The 27,557-nt window shown below is 32.5% G+C and overlaps 1 protein-coding gene across 2 annotated transcripts in view; it reads left to right on the forward strand.

Annotated features, from left to right (window-relative positions):
• Positions 1-4,009: 4,009 nt before the first annotated feature.
• Positions 4,010-27,557, forward strand: part of LOC129221387 (ribose-phosphate pyrophosphokinase 2) — a 37,962-nt gene continuing 14,414 nt past the window's right edge. Inside the window, exons 1-4 of one of the 2 annotated variants that reach the window (XM_054855859.1) lie at positions 4,010-4,238; positions 12,801-12,984; positions 14,758-14,856; positions 26,927-27,051. In XM_054855859.1, coding sequence (XP_054711834.1) covers positions 4,117-4,238; positions 12,801-12,984; positions 14,758-14,856; positions 26,927-27,051 — 530 coding nt within the window. In that variant the 5' untranslated portion in view covers positions 4,010-4,116. Of the gene's footprint in view, positions 4,239-12,800; positions 13,000-14,757; positions 14,857-26,926; positions 27,052-27,557 lie in introns of both variants that reach the window. The other variant, XM_054855857.1, reaches the window with a different exon arrangement.

The following is a 27,557-nucleotide window of genomic DNA, read 5'->3' on the forward strand; positions in this document are numbered from 1 at the left end:
GTATAATAGTAGTGGTATATATGCTTTATGTTATTGATATGTTTCAAAAATCCCGTCAAAGCAATGACATATATAGTTTTTTCAATTATGTATTTAAATATTAAATTTCAAAGCTATATAGTTAAAAGAGAAAATGATTGTCCTTCTTTGGGTCAAATATATTTTGCTTCTACTTTAATTTATTGTTTTCTACAAAAGCACTATATTAGTAGTTAATGGTAAAAATAATGTAGTAGTTTGGTAACAAGTTTAGCATGATAGTCATTAGTCATGTATTTTCCGTGGGGATTTTAAAAAGATCATCCTTTCAAATTAACAGAGGAGTAATTTTAAGCTATATTCATGTTTCAATGTCAAGAACATTTGAGCAAGAGCATTAAAAATATTCGCACCATGTTGAATAAGTGCTGAGAAGCATGTGGAGACATTCCTCAATTTATCATACCATCCAATTTTTAAGAATGTTTTATTCTGGATTTGGTTATATGCTGTAATTGTGTTTTTCAGTGTTAGCATTTAAACAACACACATTACAATTATAAGAGGGTAATTTTGCTTCTAAATTAAAATAAAACCACAGCATTATATTTTGCATTATGCTTCACACTTAGCAGGTTTTATTTTATAATACAATCAATGTAATTGACGTTCGATTTTAACAAATTTACTGTAGTACATTCGTCCCTGGTATAACATGATACTTGCACAACACGGTTTCGATATTACACAGTACGAAACTTCAATTTAATACTTCATGGTTTTGATATAACACGAAAGTTATCACTAATAAAGAAGACATTTCTTTTTTGTTTAATACATTCTGTTAATGTTTGATAACTCTAATGAGGTTTTACTTTGTTTTTCATGAAACTTGGTTTCGATATAACACGATAGACATGCTTTGATTTACATTATTTCTAAGTCTCGTATAACACGGTTTCGATACAACACGATACATATTGACATGATTTTTACTATGTACATGATTAATTAGTGTAAAAAAAATATGTTAATAAGTTTAAAAAAGTCTCGTATAGCACGATTTCGATACTACACGGGACGAATACGAGAGACGCCTGTATATTTACAAGAAAATTATTCAGCTTTATATATTAAATAGTTTTATTAAGAATTGTTATTTAACTTTATGTTTCACATAGAATTTTATTAAGAGTTTGTCAAATTTTAATCTATTCTGAATTCTATCATGTATCATATGAAACACATTACTTGAAAAATTCTTTTCTATTTTAAACAAGTGTTATCGTTTTTTTTTTTTTTTCTCCTTAATCCGTTTGCTATATGAACATTTTTCTGTATTAAACGGGCAGGGGGGGGGGAGGGTGCACCCCTAGTCACGTTAATTTAATGTCTGTTACTCATGGAGTAGGAGAGGAGAGGAATTTTTTTAGTTTGTCAGTTTGAACATACATTTGCCCTTTGTATACTTATATGCACATATTATATAAATTGGGCTAAGTAAATAACTTAATGAAGTAGTGACTTGCTCCTTGCCTTTTCGCTGCAATAAATTAATAAATAATAGTTTAACGTAACAAATCGGTGGGTAGCCTTAAGTCCAGGTAGGTTTGCGTTTTCTTTGAAGTGGAAGGGGGGGGGGGGGATTCTAACATATTCTCTATTAGGGGGCCGCACAATCAGAAATATTTTTCTGCGGTCCTTCATTTCGAAATTTGACATGGAGGGAGGGGGGTGTGCACTCAATGGGAATTGACTTGGGGAAAACAACGAAAAACACGCCCGCTATCCACTTATAACTAATAAAAAGCATTATTTTTCCAAAGCAAGGGGGACTTTCGACCTTCCTCCCTTTCGTCCACATGGAGGGGGGGGGGGGTGGCAAGTGGGGGCTCAAGCCCCACCTTGGAAATTAGAACTTCCTTGCTTTTAGTACTTTTTTTCTAGCAAGAAAGTAAAAACATTTTTCCAGCCATTAATGAATAAATCATTAAAAATGTCAAATTTTAATAACTCTAAACTGTACTGAAATTGGTTTCTATGCGGAAAGTATCTTACTAAACCATGGAAAAAATATCTGACCCCCTCCCCCCTTAAAATTTTGCTTATGCGCGCCCATGCCCCGAACCCCCTAAATGACGACGGACTTACTTGTGGCTCATTAGCAATCTTCGTGTTTTCATAAGCACTCAAGGATTAGTGAGAATTGCTTGAGACTCAATGAAGGTGCTCCCCCCCCCTCCCAAACCCCAATATCCAAGGTTGTGCTTCTGCTTTTGGGCGTTCACTGATGTCCTGTGAATTTCTTCATTTGCAAGGAAGTACACTGCTTGGGCTATTTACTCACGTTCTTAATAAGTCATACATATCATTTTATTACCAATCTCTGAACTCTCAATATTTATTGCCACAGTATCCAACTATTTATTGCTACTTTTTCCAAAGCTTATGCATAACGGCATGGGGTTGGAAAAGCGATATACAGTTCATTTTGACACAAAAGTTAATATTGTTTCTCTTGAAAGTTGCGTATGCTGTATCTATCTATGTTACAAAAAAAGAAAAGAGAGAAAATATTAAAATTTTTAATGAATCATTTCTAATGAAAAATGTTACAACAATTATTTTGCAGAAAAAGTTTGCAAAATTACTGCATCTAGGGGTTCCCCCCTCCGCTTAAGAGCAAGGATGCACCCCCTCCAAAATAAGACCCCATAACAGGGAAAATACCAACACGAAATACTTCCCCCCCATAACAATTTCGATGGTGCAGCGCGCCATGACCTCCCCAAGGTGGGTACTGGGTACCCCTCTGCATCTTATGTGTTTCGTAGTTTTCCCCTCCCCCCAATCGTGAGCAACACCCAGGATACCCCTTAAAATTTCTATGGCTTGAGTGGGCACTCAAGGGGGTCAATTAATATGTTATCAAAATTAAGGTAGTTAGTACAACGAGGGGTCCTCCGTAGCTCTGTGGTAGAAACTTCGTCTTCCAAGCCGAAGATCGTGGGTTCAAATCCCGCCTGTGCCTTGAGTGTTATTTCCTTTTCTAGTGTTGTAAATCTTTCCTGTGTGTGTCCGGAGCCAAGGCGCTTGGCACGCAGTCCTCTATCTATGTGAAGCTGTCTAGCTTCTAAATAAATAGATAAATAAAGTGCAACGAGTGGGACTTCAGAGCATACAGCATGATTGAAATTTTTAGGGAGAGGAGGGTTTGCTAAAAGTTGTCTTTGTCGTTTTTAGGGGATCTCATTTTGGGGATGCATTTGAGGGGAGGGGACGTCATTGTTCTTGAGGGGGAAGAGGAGCATCTCTGATTTAGGAAAGATTTTTTTTGGTGCAAATGGAATTTTATAAAAAATGCGAAAAAACTGTAACGTCATTTAGTTTGTTTTATTACAATTCAAAATATATAACTTTAGAATACAGAACGAACCAGTTTATTTTCTTAAACTAATTTGCATTTAATGATGTTTACCATTCTTGAAAATACCAATACATGAAAAAAAGTACACTTAAAATCCGAAAGAACATACTCCTTCAGGAAGTGTTTCCAAAAAGGAGAAATAAACTGCAACTGTATTGCTTATGGTATCGCACTTTTTTTTGGCATCATGTTCGTCATGTTGATAAGAACTCGCCTTGAAATAGATGAAGTTGCCAATATGGTAACCATGGACCCAGGATCGTTCCTGCATTGACCGACGTGTGATTTTTAATAGGTTTTGTTTTTGTCGTAAAATATATTAGTTGCAACTATGCTGATATTGCATAGGGTGCGTTCGCATACCTCGACTGGTCGAATCCGCAGCGTTCTATCATCTACCGGTCGATGTTGTGTAAAATTTTTTGTTAGCATTTTGTAACAAATACAAACCCTGAAATTAAGTTTTACTAGAGAGGTTCAACTTTTTTTTAAAAAAAACCAACTCGGTTAAAAACTTTTTTTTTAACATTTTTTTTTTGGCATTCTTGCCATTCCGAAAGAGTTGAGTTGCTTTCTCCCTTAACGTAAACAACCTGATACGAAGAAGATACCGACTGTTTAAAGGCAAGCTGATTAGTGATAACATACCGCAGATAAAATTGACCTTGCGTCTGACTCGGACGTTCAAAATTATTTGAAATCTTTTAAACATGCCGAATATCAAGGTATTCAGCGGGTCTTCTCATGTGGATCTCGCGCAAAAGGTTGTTGATCGCTTGGGAATTGATTTGGGAAAGGTTGTGCTTAAGAAATTTAGCAACCAAGAGACAAGGTAACATGTGGTGTCTTTTTGATTCTATTTACTTTTCCTACAAGCTGACAAGAACATTTTTCTCTCTTTCGTAACTTTCTGTGTATTTGTTATGAGGTTTTTGCGTCGCTTTATTACTTAAACTGTTTAGAGAAGCCAATGCAATTAGGGTTTTTAAAGTTTATATTTTGGTAACGCCAGCAAAATCAAATTCATTTTATTTTCGCCAGATCTTTACCCTTAAACCTGTTTATTCATGTTAAAAAAAATGCGTTAAAACCTTTTCTGATGATGTAGTACTGTTGAAACCTAAAGTGCACATTGATGTAGTAGTTAAATTTTGGTGATTTTTGTGCACTGTAACACAGGGCTGGACCTAGGAGGAAGCAAACACCTTCTAGGGGTTGGCATATTCAACCTATTTCTATGTTTTTTTTCGTGGAAACTCTATGTTTACACTTGCAGGAAGAGTACTGGTGCCATATTTTTTGCTCCGACTCCAAGGTTTGCAGGTTTCTACCAAGGTGGTTAAAATCATTCGTGGAAACTAGCATCGCAAAACAAATTACTTACAATATATCCTTGCCATTCAAAGTGAAATATTACATTGTTTGCATTCTAGAAGTCCATAATCAATAGTAAGTTTTTATACAGTTTTAATCCCGAAGCATTTTTAAAATTTACTATGCACAAATGAGAATTTTGAGAAAATTCTCTCAAATGCACCTCCAAGCATTGCTATTAAGACAGGAGTAAGATTTGGGAAACTCACCTATTGCACATTTTATTAAACTACCACTAGTGGGTAGTTTTTAAAACTTGACTAGAAAAATACTTTTCAGAAAATTGGCCTGTTTGGTTTTACAAAACTATGAAATAAGGTACAAAATCAGGGTTCATATTCTCTAGAAATAATCTGGCACTTTTTCTTAAGTGTAGGATAATTTCCACCCCAAAAACTTGCAGGTTTGGAGCTTAAGATGAAGCTTAAAAGCTAGTAAATGATGATCAGGAACTGCCTTAAATCTGTAGGCTACATTAAACACAATAAGCATCTGCAGTTGAGCGATTCTTTATCTAGCTTCTAAGGCATTTAGCAATTGGTTTTATGTTTTACAATGATAGAAATACAGTTACACTTTTAGTTTACTCAAACAAATAACCAGAACTGTTAGAGAGTTTTTCAGTTTTTACCGGTTATAAAACCAGTTTCTGACATTGGTAGGGCGAAATTCAGTTTCTGCTGGCAAAAAGCCAACCCCACCTGACTGCGAAAGATAGAACGCAGCTTTAGATCAGGGGTTTGAGCCATATGGCCTACACAAGTAAAGTGCTCATGCTCGCCTTGTGTTTAAGTTAAATGTATATAATATACAATATGTTCCATGACTGACTGAAATTGAAAGTAGGTCCACACTAAGTATAATATAAATATTTTTGCCTTGTTTCATTTATCCCTCTTCTTTGAAATTAAAATAAAGATTTAAATGATAAAGAGATTTGAAAATGGGTCTGAAGCAAACATTACACCACGACTCAGAGTTGCGCAATTCTCTCAATATTTTCTAAAATCTCCCTCAACAAAGATCCATTTGAAGGTAGTCCTGCAAAAGTCCTACTGAAACTTTTGATTCTGTCTTAGATTTTCCTCTGGTATAAACCCTGTTTTTTGTTTTCAAGGTGTATATTTTTATTTTTCAGAATCCCCCCCCCCTCCATCAATGTAATTTGCAAGTCAAAATCTGCTGTTATGTGCTTTTTTTTTCCTAGTTATCTTTAATAGCTCTTGAATGATCTTTTTTTATTAACCTGTAATAGGGGAGGTGAAAAGCAGGACGTAACAGGGGACATGAGGTCTCAGAGACCGCTCTATTTACAATTTTTTTAAAAATCTTGCAATTAAGATACATACATGTAATGTCTCTTAGATGTTCTTTGAGCTTTTATTAGCACGGGGAGAAAATATTTTTGAATCGAAATATGTTTTGCTAGAGTCTAAAATTTTTCGAGAAAATTATATGCTGCAGTAAATCGCTAACTACTTGTAATAAAAATGAATCTATTATTTATTAATGATTTCATTTTAGTTCTTTAATATATACAGTAGCAGAAAGTTGATTATTCGGGAACAAAAAAGTTTTGGCAGCACTTTGACTAATAGTAGTTCACATCATGTTTCGAGGATTAATTCAGCCTTTATTGTCCCGAGAACGTCATTGCGTAATGTTTGTGAATGTTTCAAACAATTCTCAACCTCATCTAGAATCTTGTACATCGCTTCCGCATAACGCGGATAAGTTATAAACCTATATCCGCGGTTCTAACGTTAAGAGCCATGTCTACTTGCCTGAAAATTATAACACTGAAGAGGAGATGCTGGTTCACAGACCGTTTCTGAAGAATTCAATGAAATTTAAACCAGTTTGCCTAAAGATACTGATAAGCTATGGGGGGGAGGTGTTCTAGGTCACAAAACAAAAAGCTATTGGGAAAAACCATTCGATCAGCCTGAAAATGAAATAGGAATGATCAGATGAACTTTTAAGCAGTCTGTAAGACCGAATCTCCCCTGTTAAGGGTTAATCCCAAAATCAGCCAAATTGTAAAATTCTTACAATCTATGGTCCCAAGTTGTGCTGTTTTTTGATTCTACTGTGCTGTCTATTAGAATCAAAATTTTATCTAGTTTATCACATGCTATAATTTTTCTTATCATAAGTCTTCAGAAAGCACATGAGGTGTTTTGAATATATGGACTTTATTTATTCTTCTCCTTCAAGAAAAGCAAAACATTCTTAGTTCTATCTTTGCCTTGATAAGCAGTTCCCCTTCTGAAGATAACAACATTCCCTTTTTTTCTTATCTAGACTCCATGGCAGTCAGGCTGAGAAAATATGCCTGTTGATTTTATCTTTAAGCTCCCTGTTTCTTCATGCTTTTCAAAATTAAGAGCTTTGAATACAGCCCATCATTTAAGGGTGTCAGAAAGTGGCATTTGAGAAATCAACTTAAATATATGTTGGCATGCTTTTTGTTGCTTTAAAAAGTGTATTGAGTGTCCTATATACCCTTTGCCCATGCCTTGGAAAAGATTGAATTGATGGCCCTGGGTCTGTTTAAATATATTTTCCAACTAATTTTTACAAAATTGAAATTGGTATAAATGACTCCTAAATCATAAAAGTCTAAAAAAATGAGGTATTGTTTTTCACTAATTAGATGATTTTGAGATTAGGCTTCAGAGATGGAGTGGAGATTTATATAATGAGGTCCTAGAATGAAAAGCTTGGCTTAGGGGGGGGGATAATAATATAAGATACATTGTGCTATTACTAGTCAGAAATTATTCTTTTACCAAAATTCAAATGTGTATTTCGGGGGTTTCTTTTCTTATTTTTCCAAATTTTATAAGCCAAGATACTGCAATTCAATTTTTGGTGCAAAGCAGTGTTGGAAATAAAATTCAAGTTTAAGGGTCACCATTACCCCCATGTGGGATAAGTTTTCTTGTCATCAAGATAAAAAAAAACAATTCATGTTTTTAACATGCTGCAGTGCCAGAAATAAAGAAAGTATTATTTTGGTTAACGAAAAAAAAAAAAGTTTAATACCTTTTGCATTATTGATTTCATTCATAACATATGGAGGTTGATATATCTCTTTACAAAATGAAGGAGTAGAAATTTAATTTTTTAGGATGAATTTAAAAGAAAAAAAAAAGTGTTTCCCCTATATATTTTAAAAGGGGCAGGGTGCTTCCTGATAAAAGCGCACCCCTTCAATTAAAAGAAGGGCACTTTCTCAAAAGAATTTTTTTTGTAGAAAACAAAAAAGTACATTACGTTTTGTAGTATAAACTCTCCATACCCATTTTAATAGACAAGGAGATTAAGAGAGTTACATTTCAAAGCCATGTTGGAGTGAATTTTTACCTTTTGAGCAAGAAAATTTGCTTTTATGTATGATCAAGTGTTGATAAACTTTAAAGGAATAAGGAATGCACATTAAAGGGGGGGGGGGGGGAACCCCATATGCTTCAGATTTTTTAGAGGCATTCTCCATTCAGATGTACTCAGTGCTGTATTGCTAAGTCTTTTTGTATTTGACTACAGGGCAATATATATATATATATATATATATATATATATATATTCTAGAGACGTACCGAGTACTCGGTAACTACTCGGTACTCGGCCAAATTCTGATCAGATACTCGGCCAATACCGAGTAGTTGCAAAAAATTGAATATTCTCCAAGGCAGAGTAAAATTTATGAAAAAAAAGAGCAAGCGTTATATTCTGCAATCATTTACAATTAAAATTTATAAGTCAAATTTAAATTTTGAGAATAATGAAGTTTGTAATGCTTTAATGGAATAACTCTTTATTTTAATGTCCCCAAAGTTAATAAAACTTATTTTTTAAAAATTATGCAAAAAAGGTAAGTATAGAAAATATGGAATTTTTATATTAAAAATGAAATTTTTGCTACAAACAAAAATTAGTTATAAAAAATATAAAAATATCTTTGCTTAAAAAATAAAAGGAAATAAAACAACGTTAAAAGTACAATGCAGGAACACTGCAGACACGTGTTTTGGCATTACAAGGAATTCCTTTTACAATGCACAAAATGGGAGCTCGTGGATTTAAAGGCATCCGACAAAAGTCGGATTTTTTTGTGGAATGTCTTTACATTCTTTAGCTCACATGTTATGCACTGAAAAAGACGTTCCTTGTAACGGGGAGGGGGGGGGGGCAGAAACACGTGTCTGAAGTGTTCCTGCACATTTGTTGTATTAAAAAAATTATTTATGTTTGGCAGACTAAAGCTATAAATGATTGGTATACAGTGAAACCCCTCCTAACGGACACCCCTCTTATGCTGACAATTTTTAATTCCCCAGTTCCAATGCAAATAACATTATTAAACCCCTATCCTGCGAACACCTCTCTGTTGCGGACAAAAAAATTGTTCTGTTAGTGTCCGCATTAGAGGGATTTTACTGTAATTTGTTTTAATTCCAACTTGATTAATCATACCTTTTATTTATTAATTTTTAATTTTAAAAATTATTTTTTTGTAAAATTTTTGACACAAACAAAATTATTTATATAATGCGTAATTGAATTTCAGCAGGAATTTAGTTTTAAAAACTATTATATGGACAAGGAGGTCTATACTACTATTCTAATAAGTTCAAAATTCATCACATGTGTGTCGGTGGTTCTTCTTAAAACGTAATTGGTACTTGGTAACTCGGCCGAGTAGTGAAAGGCCGAGTACTCGGTACTCGGCGAAAGTGCTACTCGGTACGTCTCTAATATATTCCTTTTTGAAATTTAAAGAATGACAAATTGATGAACAAAACCGACGTTGTCATGCTTTGTTCAATCGGAATGATGGGACAGGGTACCCCATCCGCTAATGAAGAAAGACCTACGTTATGACAGTCATACTGCCCAGGCTCCAAAGGCTAATAAAGAGGAGATTCTATGGGTTTTTTAGGTAAAAATAGTGTGTGTTATAGTGTGAAAAAAAATGCACTTGGCAAATTTAGGGGATTTTCAACTATATGAGAAGGGAGTTGGGTCAGAAAAGAGGTGACATTGTAGTGAATCATTTGAAATTTTGTTTTAGGGCTAGTGTGGACAAATTTTTAACATTTTTGATTAAAAAAATATATAAATGCTATTTTCAACTCATCTGTTTTTTTTTTTTTTTTTTTTTGAAGTAATTTGCACTCTTACACTTGTTTTAATCGAGAAATAAAAACATTTGGCAGTATAGTTATTTAATAATATATTTTGTAAAAAATGTTGTTTTTGTCCACACCTATAACATGAGGTTAGAGTGGGAAAGCTAGATTATTATATTAATTAAGCAGAGTGGATTTTAAAACGTAACTAAATCAATTTTATCCTAAATAGCGGATTCCTAAACCAATGTTAACCTTATATTTTAATTAATAACAAAAGATTAAGATATTAATTTTTAGCTATGAAATGTCTAATAATAAAAAAACTATTCCAAAGACAAATCAACTTGTTTGAAAACTATTCACTTTTATTTAGTTGAAAAGTGACTATTATAATTCATAAGAGAAATTTTTCTTCTACTTTAAATTATTAACATTAGTTTATGTGAGATGCCAAGCAAAATCTACTATTAGCTACAATTTCATTTTGCTATATTTGTGATATGTATATCTTTTACTTGCTGTCCTTCAAAGAACTACTTTGTCCATCTTTTTTTCCTTAAGAATTGCATATATTGAAATCAGTTGATCCGTGTATGGCTTCCACTTGTCCAACATAGTGCAAAACAATTTTTCCCCCCATAAACTTGACCAACACAAAGTCATTCAAGCCTATGATGTCTATGTGGAGAAAAAAAGGTACTCGTAAAATTTAGGGTATTGTATCAATAACAGGCTTCAATAGTGTTATTTCTTCTAACTTATCGAACTAACTTATTGATAATTGAACTAACTTGGGTTTTTTTCCCACTCAAAGCTGCAAGGGATTAGTGTAGACCATGGGCATGTGACACTGGTACAACATTTTTTCAATAATTATTAATTTATTTCAATTGAAATTGATGCAAATATCTTAAGTGAGATAATTTAATTCTTAGATTTTCATCGTTTGCAGATGAAAGTTTGTTGATGTAATTTTGATGATTAGTTTGAATTAATTGAATGAAAAAAAAATTCATACTTTTCATGACCAGAAAGTTAAAACTACAAACTTTATCACTGTTCCGTGTTTCATTTTTTCCTTTACAATTGACACCTTCATGAAATAGGCTGCATCTGAAACAAAACAGGGCCAAGTACCATCTCCTTGCAGTTAGACTTTATTGGTTTTGCAGATAAGATTCTTTTGAGATATACATAGATGGTCTTGTTCTGCTTTAAAATTTAGGGAAGTAAGAATACTTTGACAACCAGCATTATTAAAGAGATATTTCAAGAGCAACAAAAGTAAAAGATATTTGTATCACAAGGAAGCACTTTGAGCAACAAATAACTTAATATTGTAATATCAGTGGCGTCACTAAGGGGAGAGGGGGGTCCGCCACAGGTGTCTCCCATCTGGGGGGGTGACACCCAAAGTGAAATTGCAAGTTTCTGAAAAATATGAAATTAAAATGTATTTTTAAGGGTACAAATTTGAAAATTTTTTGGGGGGAAACCCCTTGGGACTCCCTTTTCTTCCACCATGGGTGCAAGACCTTCCGTCTTGGACAAAATTTCCGAGACGGAGGTCGGGACAGAAAGAATTCGATTACTTTCCTTCAGTTTTTACTAAAAAAAGAAAAATTGAGTGTTCGAAAAATATGCTTTAATTGCTGGACCTTTCCATAACCACGAATTTGCATGGACATTCTCTTGATTTTCCGCCATGAGCTTGTTTTGTTTGCAACGTGCTTTTGGAGGTGTGTGTCCTTTCGTTTTTTTTCTCATTTGCCAGTTCATTAATCGCCTATACCCTTCCCCCACATTGCTTTCTTTTCTGGTTTGTTCGCGCTATCTTGGGGAGACTTTCCAATCAAAACTAATTTATGTTGCAAAAGTGAAAATCTTTTGTCCCAAGTGATTTTATTGCTGCAATAAAAAGATTTCAGATTGGCAAAAAAACTAATGGCTTGGAGCCCCAATTGCTTTTACTCCTAACATCATCCAACATCGTCTAAAATTGCGTTTTTGGAACTTCAATTTCGAAATATTGCCGAAGGAGAGTTCTTTAACTCCGTCCCTTCGATAATGCATTCAAAAAGCGTGTAAATGTTATGAAAGAGGGAGTACAATTTTGTTTTTAAAGCTTCAATTTTGGGGAGAGCCAGTGCCCCCTCCCTCTTTCTATAACATTTTTGAAGATCACCCAATATTGTGATTTTTGGGACCCTGAACCTCTCCTTTCCCTGAACTTTACCAAAATGGCCTATCATTGCGCTTTTTAGACTTCAATTTAAAAAAATTGAAGTTTTTGAATTCGGGGAAAGCCCCAGATCCCCTATTATTGATGGTTTTTGAAACTACGATGTCAAATGTCTTAAATATTACAATTAAAACTACTAGGTCCATATTGTTAGAAAAGTCAAAAGTGAAAGGTTCAAAGTAAACACAGATTCCAAAACTGCCATACTCAAAATCTACAACATTTATGATCGTAAATTTTTACTTAAGCACGCATGTGGGGGGGGGGGGGGGCTCAAAATATTTTCTGTCTTGAACACATCACCAAACTTGCACCCATGTCTTCTACCCCACATCATGGAGTAAATACTATGCTCAGGATTAGGTTCATATTGTCAACACTTAGATTGAAAATTGTATAAATTTCATGCTTACACAGAATATTAAACCTTTTTTTTTTTGCGTTTGTGTGTGTGGAGGGGGGGGGGTACACCACAAATTTATGCTCTGGATATCACCCATGCTAGGTTTGCTGCTGGTAATATGTACTTGAAATAGTTTAGTTAGTTTATTAAATTTTAATAGCTAAACAAAAAAAAATATTGCATGTGAAATTAAGAATGAATAATGAAGGTTATAGGTTCTTATCATTTTCATTTAAGTGTTGAAATCGGGGAGTCTGTTCGTGGTGAAGATGTGTATATCATTCAGAGTGGGTGCGGGGAAGTCAACGATAACTTGATGGAGTTGCTGATCATGATTAATGCTTGCAAAATTGCTTCTGCTTCACGAGTCACTGCTGTCATTCCTTGTTTCCCTTATGCAAGACAGGACAAGAAAGATAAGGTAAAGAAATTTAAGGTTTGTTATGTTTTTGACTTCTTCTGACTAAACAAAGAATAAATCAATGCATGCGGACATTTGCAAAAAGTTTGGGATTACTACAGGTGGTGGATGCATTATTTTCTTTTTAATTTTCACTTTATTTGTTTGTTTTTGTTTTTAGTGTATATAATTTGCCCAAGGAAAAAAATATAACTTGATCAACATCCAGCGCTTGTTTTGATATTTACAAAATTGAAAATCTGATAACAACTTAAAATAGTGCAAACATTTCACCTTGACCTAAATGGTCCTATTTTTTTGCCGATAAGCAAATTGGCTGATTACCGATTAATTGGCAGGTCTGATTAATGATCATAATGATTATTTTTAATGCTACCAATTTCTCCATTATATTTTTCTGTTATTATTTTAAATTTAGATTTATTTTTTTCCACTTTCCTAATTCTTCCAAAATAATTTCAAAATTTTATCCAATTTCTTTAAGCCAATTTTCATATTATTATTATTATTAATTATATTATGTTAACCAGATATGAAAATTCAAAAATATTAAAAAGGTTGCCAGTAGTGAGCAGGCTAATTTAAGAGCATTTAGGATTTAAATTTATATATTTTTAAATTATTAGTAGCAATTTAATCCCAGACTTTTATTCTTTATAAAAAGTGTAAGGTTACGTAAAAGGAGAAAAGTATCAATAGATGAAAAATGTCGCAACATATATTTATTCGAAGTAGAAAACATAAATAAAATATGTATTACTTCAACCATCAGCTTGTAAACAAAAAAAGTATGTACACAATTTTTTTAAACCAAATGATATTTATAAAAAATTAATATTTTGTTGAATTGAAAGTTAACAATTTAATGAGTAAGGTGTAAAATATATGATTTAATCATACAAATAGTTGTAAAGAATTTAAAAAAAAAAAAAAAAACTGGAAAAAAAAAGATGCATCATCAAAAAGTTGGGTGATGCTGTTATGCTGTTATAACATAAACTCAGGGAATGTTCGTTTAATATTTCATTCAGTTTTACACACTTCGTAAACTATCTGTTTGTTCTTACTCCATACACTTTTATACTACATGTTAATGGTAATGTTTTCAGAAAATTGCATTCACTTATTGTTAACAATTTTATTCATCCTAGTTTCTTGTTAAAGGTATGCTTAAAAGAAATATTTTGGAAAATATTTTTTTTACGCCACTTACTCTGTACTGCTGTTCAATCAATCCTAATACCAAGATTTTTTTTTTATTTCTGAGACAGAAGTGTTTGATCACATTTACTTCGTAATAAATGGCAGGGAGAGTGCAGAGGATTTTGAGAGATGTTGATCTTTTCTCATCTGTCTAAACGTTATAATTTTGTGTGGGATTTCTAAAAGTGGACCATTGTGTTCATCTGAAGAAATGCTGTCATGATTTTCTTCTTTATGACAAAAAAATAAAGTATCTACAGATAATTACAAACTAAGAGAACAAACTTTAGCAGAGTTCAATTTATTACCCCATTTTCCATTAAAACCATTTAAGAAAATTAAGCTGCAGACTTATAGAAATTACTCGGTACTGAAAAAAAGTAATAAAATTTTCTGAAATAAAATTTGTTCAATATACTGTGCTGTTAAACATTCAAGCTAGACACTGCATTCTCTTAGGCAGAATCAATGCTATCAATGTGTACTTTTAATTTTGGAATATATGATTGATGATGGTCTTTCTTTTGATCTATGCACTCATATTTTTTTCTTATTATTTTTTGCTTTCAGAGTCGAGCTCCAATTTCAGCCAAACTTGTTGCAAACATGCTTTCGGTGTCCGGTGCAGACCACATTATTACAATGGATTTGCATGCTTCACAAATACAGGTCTTTCTTAAATTTTAATTGAATCTTTTACTTTAACTTATTATATTTTTGTCTTTATATTTTTTAAAAGCTTAACAATATTAGAATAAACACTAAATCCATGAACAAATGTCCTTAATGCTTGTTATAGTACTTGATAACTAAGAGCAATTATGCCTAGTAGTAGGTTAAATGTGCTGAAATTTCCGAGTAGAAGTTCAACTAGAATTTTATTAAAAAAATATAAATGTTGTTGTGATGGAATGTCCTTTCGACAATAAAGTCCTAGAAGTGTAAAAGATCCAAAGTATCCAACTACAGTCAGACCCTTATTTAACGAATTTACCGGGACCGAAACTTTTATATGTTAAATTGGGGTTATTTGTAATATCAGGATGTGAAAATTTTCTTTAAAAATGCACTTTCCTTATCTAAAACCCCTAACAAACAACTGCTCAAAAATATCCATAATTAAGAAGGGTACACTTTTTATTCAGCATTCCGCAACTTATTACACACTAGCTTGTTAGAAATCTTAAACTACTGAGTTATAGATGTTTGACAATCTCCTCAATACTTGACTCAAAATAGTTTTCTTTTGACAATATGGAGAGAAGAAAATACTGTGTCATTTACAACCTGCTGCATGAGATATGTTTTTAGTTTCCAGACCATGTAAAGCATTTGAAAAAGTAACAATTTTAATGGGAGTTTCACTATCACTTTTTGCATCAGAATCGCTATTCGTTGGTTGCCCCCTTGCCCTTCAAAAATTGCTGATTCCAAGAAAAGTCTTTTTCTGCTTCAGGCAATATGGATTTAACGTGATGAAAACAATCCAATATTTCTTAGCTCAAATTAACAAAACAAAAAAAAAAGTCTTAAAATAATTTATTATTTTGGGGTTTATTTTTAATTTTTCATTTTAGTCGGGGGGGGGGGGAGAAAAATTGGCTAAATCGCAAAATTCATTAAATAGAGGTTTGTTAAATCAGGGTCTGACTGTATCAAGGAGTAGAAATATGGCCTTAAGGGAAGAAAGGATGGGTCATAAGAGAAAGCAGGGAAAATTTTAGTTAGACAGGGAAAAGGATTTTTTTTCTCTTTGTGGGGCCACCCTGACAAAAAAAAATAAAAATAATAATAATAAAATTTGGAATGTGAAACTGTGTGAAGTACATAACGAATTTTCTGAAATTTGCAGTTAAAAATTTTCAAAAGCTGACATGGCCACTCAGGGCCACCCTCAAACTTCAGAATTTGGGAGGGAAATTTTCAATTTGCTGAATAAATTTCTGAATTCTCAAATGATAGACCTCAAGGTTCAGAAAATTTTCAAGTGGCCAATTGCCACTAGGCTCAAAAAGCTTGGTGGCCACCAGTTTTACCGGGTTTCAAAAACAGCGCTGTAGTACAAGAATGGGGGTGGGGGAAGGGGGGATTTCGACTTGTATTTTTTGAAACAAATATTATGAAAGTGATGCTAAAGGAATGCTAACAAGAAATATAAATTATATTAATCATGGAAACATAAGAGGCATAGGGTGAAGGTTGGGAGCTCGTGAAGCAAATGGTTCATTCCACCCATTTTGAAGTTTCATAAGAAAAAAAAATCATTAAGCCAAAAATAAAGTAGTGTACACAGTACCATGGTCCCACAGTGAAAAAAAAATTGCCATAAAAATATTTAACTACAGACCTCCTCCAGTAATATACAATTTGGCATTTACCAAGAATATATTTCCAAAAAAAAAAAATCATTTTGCATTATTTGAACTAAGAGTATGACCAAACATGGCGACTGCGTTCAATACGCAGCGTCGCCATGTTAGGATGACTATGAAGGGAAAACAATCAAAGGACTGGCTATTTGGCTTATATTTTAATGTGATGCAATTGAAGATTAAAAAATTACAACTGTTATTCGAATAAATAGAAACTAGCCCCCGTTGTTTAAACGATTTTCAATGGAACGTATTCCTAATCGATCGCGAGTATTACTGTCCACATCACAGCAGAAATATAAGATATAGTTTATATAAATATATTTTTTTATTTCTTTTTTTAATGATGTTGGATTTATAATGAAATACAGGATTTATGGGAAAACATGGAACTTTGACTATGGCAAAGGAATGATAAAACGGGGTGCAGGGGGCTTTGTGCAGTCAAAAACAAGTTGCCTTTTTAAGTTTTAAATTAATTAATTTTTTTTCCTATTTTGACGATTTTCAGAATAAAGACTGTTTGAGTTAATTGGGAACCAAATAGGATCGGAACGACCTTCGAGGATTTATGTAAAAAAACATACATATGGTGTGTTTTTTTAAAGAGCCAAAATTTGCATAATATTTTCATACTTTCAGAACAAGATTTAAAGCAAAACATAAAACTGTTTTAGAAAAAGAATTTGAAAAAAGTACAGGGTTCATACACTTTTGGTTTAAAAAAATTCCCTTACTTTTCCAGGTTATTTTTTTAGAAAATTCCAGGTTACTCGCTTCACTCAAAATTAAATTTAAGTAACAATATTTTCAAAATAGTCAAAATTGTTCAAAGTAGCAATGTGTAAGAACTGAAATTTTTCCACTTGTAAAAAAAAAAAAAAACATTTCGTTAAAAATTGTTTTCATTTGTTAACTTTTTGTTAAAAACAATGTACTTTCAACTTATTTTAACGTTTCTCTGATGCCACATGTCATGCATATTAGCGTTTTGCTGTAATCAGCAGCAATCTTTCTCCGCTTTTGGTTTACGATTCTTTTTATTTTCCTATTAGTATGTAACACAAAACATATTGAGCAATGTACAAAGCTATTTTTCAGTATAAATATGATTAACTTGTTGCATCGATGGGCATACCATACAATGCATTCTATCAAAAGTCAACATCCGTCAATCATAAGCCAATGCCAATAATCAGTTTTTTTTTTCCTTTTGCATATAAAGGATGCTTGCATTAAAATTAAAAATTTTCTTTTTCGCACATTTACTTTCAATAAACATTGCTTTCAATAGACATTGAGATAAACATCTAATTATGTTTTTGTAAATTTTTGTCTATTTCCATCTCGCAAATGACCAAATATGGTGACTAAGTAAAAAATTTAAGATAATGAGTAGATTTTTGAATTTGTAGCATAAAAGTAGTTACAAATAATAATTTATCCTTAAAAAACTACAATTATAAGACAAAATAGTCAGTTTTTAGCACATAAGCATCTAAATCAATTAGAATAAAAAAAAATTCTGGAGATAAAATTTTGCATTTTTCCAGAAAATAATTACGAATTGCCCAGAAAAAAGGGCATATTTTGCGTTGTTATCAATAGTTTGCATTGCAATAAATATCCAATGCTATTTTCGGAAACTTAGGCACTTAAAAGGTTTTGTGTACTGCCATCTTTGGAATGACCAAATATGGCAGCTACGACAAAAATTAAGAAATAATTTTTTGAATTTGTAGCATGAAAACAATTTAAAAATAATAAATCTTCATGAAACTACACTTCAGTTGAAAAGTTTTTAGCACATTTGCGTCCAAGGCAATGAGGATAAGATTAAGTTTTAAGAACAAAAATTTTCATTTCTCAAGAAAATTACATATTTAAAATAAAATATAAAAATAAAAAACAACAACTTGCAGCACATTTTGCATTGTTTTCATTAGTTTACAGTTAAAGAAAACATCCAATTCTGCTTTGTTTTTGGAATCTTAGGCATTTAAGCATCGTGTCTACTTCCATCTTATGAATGACCGAACATGGCGACTACGTTTCATTCGTAGCTGAAAAGACTTTTCGATTAAAAAACGATTTTATCAATTGACCCTACCGTCCGCAGGCTTGTGCTTTAGAAGAAGGAAAATGTTCTTCTCCCGTTAAATGTGTGCACAATTCCTGTTCACCCTAGGAAATTTTTTCTTTGGAACTATTGAGGGGCAAAAATGGCGTCCGCGGAAGTTTTTTTTTTGTTCGCCTTTTTTATTTTATTGCCAGCGTCATTTCGCCTCAAAACTTTTTACTTTTTTTTTCAGGAAACATCGATAAAAACGAAGATTAGAACTCAAGGTTCAAAATTCCCTGGAAAAAATTTTTTTGGGGGCAAAATTTGAGATTTTACTGATTTTTTCCAGACAATTCCAGGTTTTCCTGGAGCGTACGAACTCTGTAATTTAATAACCATATTTTCCTGTGTATTATCGGCGGGCGGCCTATAATCTGCAGGTTCTAAAATGGGCCTGAAGAAAAAAAAGCTTCGTATAATCCCAAGTGTATAATACGATGTAAAAAAATAAAGTTTGAATTTAATATACCATTTGAGCAACTAAACTAAAAACGTGAAAAGGTAATTACTTTGAAGGCATAATCAAAATTTATCTAAAATATAATGATTTCTTCTTGAAATCATGATTATAGTACGCTAATTACTTGAAAAACAGAGTCAAGACAAAGGAGCAAACGCTCTGATCTTGTGCAAATCGCTTCCTAATTCACTGTATTTTTGCTTATTTTACATTGCCTGAATCGCGTAAGAGGAACATTCAAGCAACGTAAAATAAACAACATTCAGTCGGAGTAAACAACATTCAGTCGGAGTATGGTCTCTATCGGTGAATCCTTATTGTACTGAGGCATCTGTGGTGTGGAATTCTTTTCTTGGGATCTAAAATAAAAATAACCCCCCAAAAAAGTTGGCGACTGTAGAGATTTTTTGGGGTCGCCAAATTTTGAAAACTGAGGCGACCGTAAATCTTGACCTTTATCAAATGATAAAATAAAAACAAGCCTATTATATGTATCTAAAGACAAAAGGCATCAAATATATGTGGGGAAAATTGGCCAAGTTGTCAAACAAAATTCTCTGAATAGTGAATATTTTTGGGAGATCACAAGCACTTCCATGCCTGCCATCGAGTTTCTGTGGGAAGCATGCAACAGCCTTACCTAATTAATTTATTTTAATAATTCAAAAAATTGGGTATGTGTGCTTATATATGTGTGTAAAAAGTAAAACTTCTCAAATGTATATTTTTATTACTTTTTCTTGCACCTTTAAAACTATCTTAAATGCAGAGAATGACACTTTTGAATTTAAAGAAATTTCGTGCTTTGGGCATCTAAGATGTGAAATTGTAAAAACAAAATAGAACGGGTTAAGGAAACAAGTGCACTGAAAAACCTTTTATAATCTTATGCATCTAATCTGCATTGGTTTGAAACCAGTGCAGAAAAAGGGTCTTTAACTGAGATTACAAATATCATTGCAGAGGCATTACAAATATCAACAATTTTAATGCTGATTCTTTGTTTAAATCCCACTGCATATTGCCGGTATTGCCAAACTGACACCTGATTTTGCATCTTTTTTTTTCTTTCTTTTTTGATGCCAAGTGGATAGCAAAAAGCTTAACCATATACAGTAGGGTGGAACGAAAAAAACAAAGTTTTTATTTTCGAATTGTAATAGTGCAGAAAAGTTGCGATTGGTGAAGACTTACAAAACAAAACAAATTTTTTTAAAATCGGATAATATCTTCCGATCCCGCAACGAGCCTAAAAATTTGAAAAAAATGGAAAATTTCATGTGTTCTTAGAGATTTTTTAAAAAATTTTCTCCAACGTTTCTTTTTAATACTCTAAGACGGAAAAGTTACGATTGGGGAAGCCTTCATAAATTTAAAAAAACATATTGAAATCAAATAATACCTTCTGATCCAGGAACAAGCATGAAAAGTAAAAAAAGGGAGAATTTCATCTTTTCTTAGTGATTAAAAATAAAATTGTTCTTGTTGTTTTTTTCCCCGGTGTTACAGGGAAAAGCCTTTTTAAAAACCCTATATTACACATAAACGTTAATTTATTTCTTGACTATGCAAAACTACCATTCTTTACAACAATGAAACATTTTCAAATAATAAAACGTTATAAAATATTTACCAAATTTACAATCCAGTATACAAGTCTTATTGTTTTAAGTATTAGTTGTTGAAGTTAATTTATAATCAGATTTTTTGGAAAATTCTGGCATAATTGATCTGGATTTCAATGTTGCTCTTAAGTAGCCATCTCTTGATTTAGATCCACACACTTTGAGTGAAGCCTCCGTCACTAGCTTCACACATCTTTCGACAGCTTGCGTATGGCAGGGGAATAGTTTCATATCCCAGTCGGGTATAGTGCCTGTTGCAATAAGATTTTCAATGTCTTTGTTAGGAACTTTTCGAAGAAAAGGTGGAGAAGATATCTTTGTCGTGTTCCAATTAATAATCTCTGTGTAACCTTCTGCTTCGAAATTTAGAGATGGAATGACAAAGTTTCTAATTCTTTTGCCTTTAGAAACAGATTCTCTGGCTTTTAAGACGTTTTTAAAGTTCTCTTATGTGCCTCCTTTCACCAAACACCATTGCCATTAATAATTTTTCGGGATGCGCAAAGAAAGAGTTTCTTTCAATGACAGGGTAAATTACTTGTTTTAGATTGTCAGGTAAGTATCGACAGGTTTGAGTTGTTCTGTAAACATGAATGGCACCGTCTGTGAAATTTTTGCGGTTCTTTATTTCGCTAATGGGGCGTATTAGATGCATACACTGTACTAAGCGGCATAAACAAGTATGAGTATCGCGGGATTAAAGGGCCATGTGAACAATTTACAGGAAGGCTCTAGTACTAAAATATCATATTTGTTTTATAAACAAACGTTCTTCCATTAGTATTTCATACCGAACTTATGAGGATCGTTAAACTAAAAGAAAAAAAAAAGCTGAAAAAGGGCTTAAAGTTTACATTTTTTCAAACATGTAGGTTCGTTGCGCGATCGGAAGATATTGTTTTATTTCAAAAAGATATTTTTTTTTCGCTTTGAAGTCTTTACTAAACGTAACTTCTCCGTTCTGTAGCCTGAAAAAGTACATTGATCAAAAAATGTTAAAAATTCGGAAAAATCCGGAAATTCTCATCTTTTTCGATTTTTTAGGCTTGGTTCTGGATCAGAAGGTATTATTCGATTTCATTTTTTTTTTTTTTCTGAAGGTTTCACCAATTGTAACTTTTCCATATTAGAAACTTAAAAAGAAACATAAAACAAAATTTTTGAAAAATCACTAAGAAAACACGAAATTTTCCATTTTTTCAAATATTCAGGCTCGTTGCGGGATCGGAAGATATTATCCGATTTTAAAAATCTTTGTTTTGTTTTGTAAGTCTTCACCAATCGCAACTTTTCCGCACTATTACGATTCGAAAATAAAAACTTTATTTTTTTCGTTCCACCCTAATATACAGTCTGACCTCCGTATATCGAAGTAGCAAATTGTCGGAAAAAAATTTGATCTATAGAAGCGATCTTATTTTATCCTAAAAGTCTCCTAAAACATTAAAATTAAAGTTAATTTAGGTGCATGAAACCCAATTTCTAATTAATACGAGCATCAGATTAAATAAAAGTTAATAATAAAAATAAAACAGAAATTACATTTTTGCGCCTTCATACATCTTCATTCTTGACGCTTGATCCGCAACATTAGGGATTTTCATTTTGAGAATGTAATCGAAAGAGAAGTAAAAAGTCAATCTACTTAACTTGAATGATTTTTACTGCAGCTAAAAAGACTAGGAATGATAATCAACAGACAAAAGGGAGAACTTGAAACTGATTTTACAATGCTACTAGTTACAACTAAGATTTGAAATAAACTTGAGGGAATTTAAGAACTCCAGAACAAAACGACTTTTCTACACTCCTCTTTCCCAGATTCCTTATGAGTTTCGTAGCAACATTAAATAAACATAATTTTATCTCCTAACCTTTATTTTTCATGAGACAAACAGTCTAAAATGGATAAAAAATGTACGAATGTCTCGAAAAAAAATTCGATATATAGAGATTTTTTTGATAGATAGAAGCAATTTTTCTATGTAATGAACATAGAAATTTGCTGGGATTTCGATATATAGAAAATTTCGATATGTGGAAGTTCAATATATGGAGGTTTGTCTGTATTACCAAATGGTTTGCCGATTCATGACATTACTCAATCTGTAGCGAAATGAGCATTGATTTGTCACAATAAAAAAATATCAAGACTTTTTGAGCACTGAATTGAACCAAAAGTGGAGGCACTCATACAGGGCTGGCTCTAGCAGTTCTGCCACCCTAGGCGGTATTGGCAAGTGAAGCCCCCCCCCCTATTAAATGATAATAATGACATAAAATAATAATATGTTAATAAATAAAAATAGTAAAGTGCTTAAAATTAAATTCTAGTTAAATACCAAACTGGGTTTTGCAAATAAAAGCACTGGTTCCCACTTTAAATTATCTTCTTTAGCATTAAAGTAGTGAATCTTATGACACTGAAACATATTAAGATTTTCAAAAAATTTTTAAATCACACAATTTTGCCGCCTCTAAAATTAAATTGAATTTCTAGTTAAATTATGAACAATGTTTTACATATCCATCCAAGCACTGGTACATTCTCTTTTTCAGCATTGAAGCAGTAAATCTTATGGCGCTGAAACAAATATTCATACTTAAAAAACAACTTTGACATTTTCAGCCCTCAAAAGCTGCCGCCCTAGGTGGCCACCTAGTTCCCCTACCCCTGTAGTGGGGCCTGCACCCAAACATACTCTAAATACAATATTGCGACAAATCCTGGTTCACTGTTTCTGATTTATGAGGGATATATACATACAGTCTGTCTCATATGCATACACATACAAACATCAAAAGAAAACTTGTGATACTTAATGCAGGGATTTTAAAAAATATAGATATTTCATGTCTCTATACTTTTGTAGGCAAAACTACTTGTTATGACATACCAAAAAGAACTGTAGATGGGGCAACTACTTGGTGGCATTGTGAAGCTAGGCAGATCTCAATCAGAGCATTACGACACAACCAGGTTGGGTTTGTCCCAACTATAGTCAACACCATTTCAAGATTGAATAAAATGGAAATTAAAGTTGTAATTTGCATGCTTTTTTTTTTTTTTTTTTGTTATTGCAATATTTCTGTAACTTTGTTCAAAGAAGGGAAGAAATATGAAATTTAATATTATAATTTCGGTATTCTTTTGGTGAAATTGAATTACAGTGGCTTTCACATCAGTCCCACAGACTAGTTCATTTAAGTGGTTGTATGATATATGTTCATTTCAATGGTGCTATTTCTAATGATTTTTCTAATACTTCTGGTGTGCCGCAAGGTTCTAATTTAGGGCTGTTGCTTTTTATTTTATTCATGAACTAGTGGTGCCCGCACGGCTTTGCCCGTGGTTGAAAATTAAAAGGTCATTTGGTTTGCCTGTATATTTACAAATAATATATGACAAATTTCTCCCCAATTGGCTAGGTTCATTCGCTCTCCCATTCCACGTCATGATAATTTCGGAATTTACTCGTCCATCTTATCATAATTTTGCTCCGGAAAATGTTCTTAAAATTGAAATAGGCAAAGAATAAAATCGAATTTTCAAAAAATTGCTTCGAGATGCACACACCCATGCTACAAACTAACTTTGTGCAAAATTTCATAAAAATTGGCCGAACGGTCTAAGCGATATGCACATCACAGACCTCCAGACAGAGGGACTTTCTGTTTTATTATTAGTAAAGATGATATTTGTAAAATTTTTCAATATTGTGACTATCTTTTGTTCCCTGATCTTAAACTATTTTGAAACATTCGCACTATCTCTGACGCTACCCTTTTACAGATTGATTTGGATAAGCTGCACTAGGGGTCAGGGCCGAATTTAGCTTCATGCCACCCCTACGCAGATTTGAAATCTGCTGCCCCTCCACTTAAGTGATTTATCCAAGGTCAATTGAAATACTGAAAAGCACTTATTTTTACTGGGCTTTAATTTTCATGAGCAAGATGTAATAGAGAAAATTTAAGACCTCGAAATATTTCAACTGTATATATCATAGTCAAACTTTCATTCTGTTAATAGTAAATACACAAAATATTCAAAACGAGAAATCGCCGATAGCTTTATTTTCATGAAAATATATATGTGTATGTACTCTTTTATACTTCTTATAGTCATGTAGTGCATGCACTCCATATTTTCCTTTTAAATATTGCAAGTATTTTGATGCTTTTAAAATTTGCAATCACAAACTTTTCAGGCAATCTGAATCTCTATGGGGCTTTAAATCTACACAAGGCTTAGAGAGTTTTTTTTTTTTTTTTAAATTCTTTTTAGTTCGTTTCGAAAGCCTGACGATTTCTAAAACTATTTATTACAATTATATTCTGCCTTTTAATATTTGGGTATCTGAAATTTTCCATTTGATTTTAAACCCTTTCATAAGACAGTGACAACAGCATTTAAATTGACAAAAACAGAATTTAGTTCATTTTTTTCGTTTACAAAGTAACCGCACAAAATTAACTGAGCAATAAAAAACACGGTAATTTCAAAATCATTCTGTTCACTTACTTTTTTTTCAATATTCAAATACATGTACTAAAACTATCAAATTGTGGTGTTTTAAATAAAAAATACATATTAAAAATTAAAAAGATATTTTGATTTGTTCTGCAAATAAGTGGTTTCTACAAATGAAAAAAAACAGTATTTAAGCTTTTCCGAAAGGGGTAGGTTTTAACTAACCTACTGAGCAGAAGTAATAATCCCAAATTACTTTCCAATTCTTTTACATTCAAGTAATGTTTCGTGACGAACATTCCTACAGGTATAAAGGAATAAAATGCTCTTTTTAAACGCAGGAGATAATGGTCACTCAGCCGTGCTGCACATTATCTTTTTAAGAGAAATCAGATGTTATGTCTGTTTTACCTGAGACTCTCTTCTTGATGCGCTCTTTAAGGACCTCCTTTGAGTTAAGGGAAAAAAATTCTTGGAAGGTATAGATCAAAGTGCATGTTTTCTGTAGAAGATGTTTTCCGTCCCTGCCGCAAGCTAAACTGAAACTGATTACCTATTACTGGAAGTCTGTCACCCCCCCGCATTTTCTGTGATTTTGACAATTACGGTCAAGTCCGCTGAGAAGTTAGGATCAGTTATGTTGCTGTTTTGGGGGAAAATGAGAAAGAACTGATGTTTTATTTTCAAGAATGATAATTTAAAAAATGAGATTGAAGCAAAATTTACTGTCCCTAAAAAATTTGCCACCTTAGGCAGCTGCCTACTCTCCCTATTGGGAAATTGGGCTTTGCCGGTGGTGCATGGTAAACAGGCTTTATTTAAATAATAGTAAATGCAGTGTTTTGAGTTACATTCATAGATCTGAGCCATTCTTGCATCTTTATAAAATTGACAAACAGTGTTTATCCCTTTCTGACTTTGCTACTGATTTGGGCATCACTTTTAATACTAAGCTTCTTTTTATGCAACATATTAACAACAATGTTTCAAGGGCATATAAGGTTCTGGGTTTTTTTAAACGCAAGACTAAAGATTTTTCTAATGAGCAACTTAAAATGCTTTTTTTTTTGTCTTGTGTGCTCCAAACTCTTGTACTGCAGGCTTTTTTGGTATCCCTATTACAACAATAAAGCTAAAACTCTTGAGCAGATTCAATCTAAATTTGTTTATTACTTATATTACAGAACTAATAATCAAGATTTATTCTTACTCTCATTTATGTAATATTTATAATGTTCTCACTCTTAAATCACGCCATGAACTTTTGTGTCTTCTTTTTTTCTATAAGGTTCTACATAATTTAATTGACTGCTCAGATATCGTCAATTTGATACAACTTGCTGTCACAAGTAGGACTCTTAGGAGTCGTTCTTCTTTTAAATTTTTTTTTTTTTATCAGACGGAACTATGTTAATAATTTTTGTCTTTTTAAATTTTACAAACTTTTTAACATTTATTGTCATGATTTAGGAATTTTTAACTTGTCATTTTAAATTTTTAAGTTTTTATGTTTTAATATTTTTAATGTATAATTTGTTTTAATTGCTATTTTTACATTATTGTTGCCAGTGTAACTGGATTCTCTGTGTAGTGTGCAATACTTTTTAATAAATAAATAAATAAATAATATGCTCAACAAGTTTTTGTGATTTGTACCCCCTCTAACTGTTTAAATTTTTTTTCTAGGGATTTTTTGATATCCCTGTAGATAACTTGTATGCTGAGCCAGCTGTTTTGAAATGGATTCGTGAGAACATACCAGAGTGGCGCAATAGTTGCATTGTTTCCCCAGATGCTGGTGGAGCAAAAAGGTAATTGGAAACAACGCATGGAAAAAATTAATCTATATAAATAAAACAGAATATATGTGTACATTTATTTATATGTGTATGTGTATGTTCCAATACAAATCCATAGTTTTTCGTCAGATCTGGACCAAATTTGGCAGGGAGGTACTTGGACACCCAAGAAGGAATATAGACATAACATTTCAAACACCAAAAAAGTACCTAACTGTTTTAATTTTCGGGGCCCGAAAATGGAATTAAATGGCTCTTTCTACCCCAAATAATTAAAAAAAAACAAGAAAAAAAAAAAAAACAAGGCTGTAAAACAGGGTTTGTTGATTTAAATTAGCTTGATTTAAATCAATTGATGTGAATCAAGTGATTTTTTTAACAAAATCAGTATTCAAAATCAGTTGAGATTTTATTTTTAAATATTTTTTATTTTTGGAATGTATTGCTCTAAATTTAACTACACTGCATTTTATACTATCTTAATTTCAACCGGCAAAACTACGTAGATCCATCTTTCT

This window comes from Uloborus diversus, chromosome 4, assembly GCF_026930045.1.
Source record: "Uloborus diversus isolate 005 chromosome 4, Udiv.v.3.1, whole genome shotgun sequence".
In the NCBI taxonomy this organism is placed as follows: Eukaryota; Metazoa; Arthropoda; class Arachnida; order Araneae; family Uloboridae; genus Uloborus; species Uloborus diversus.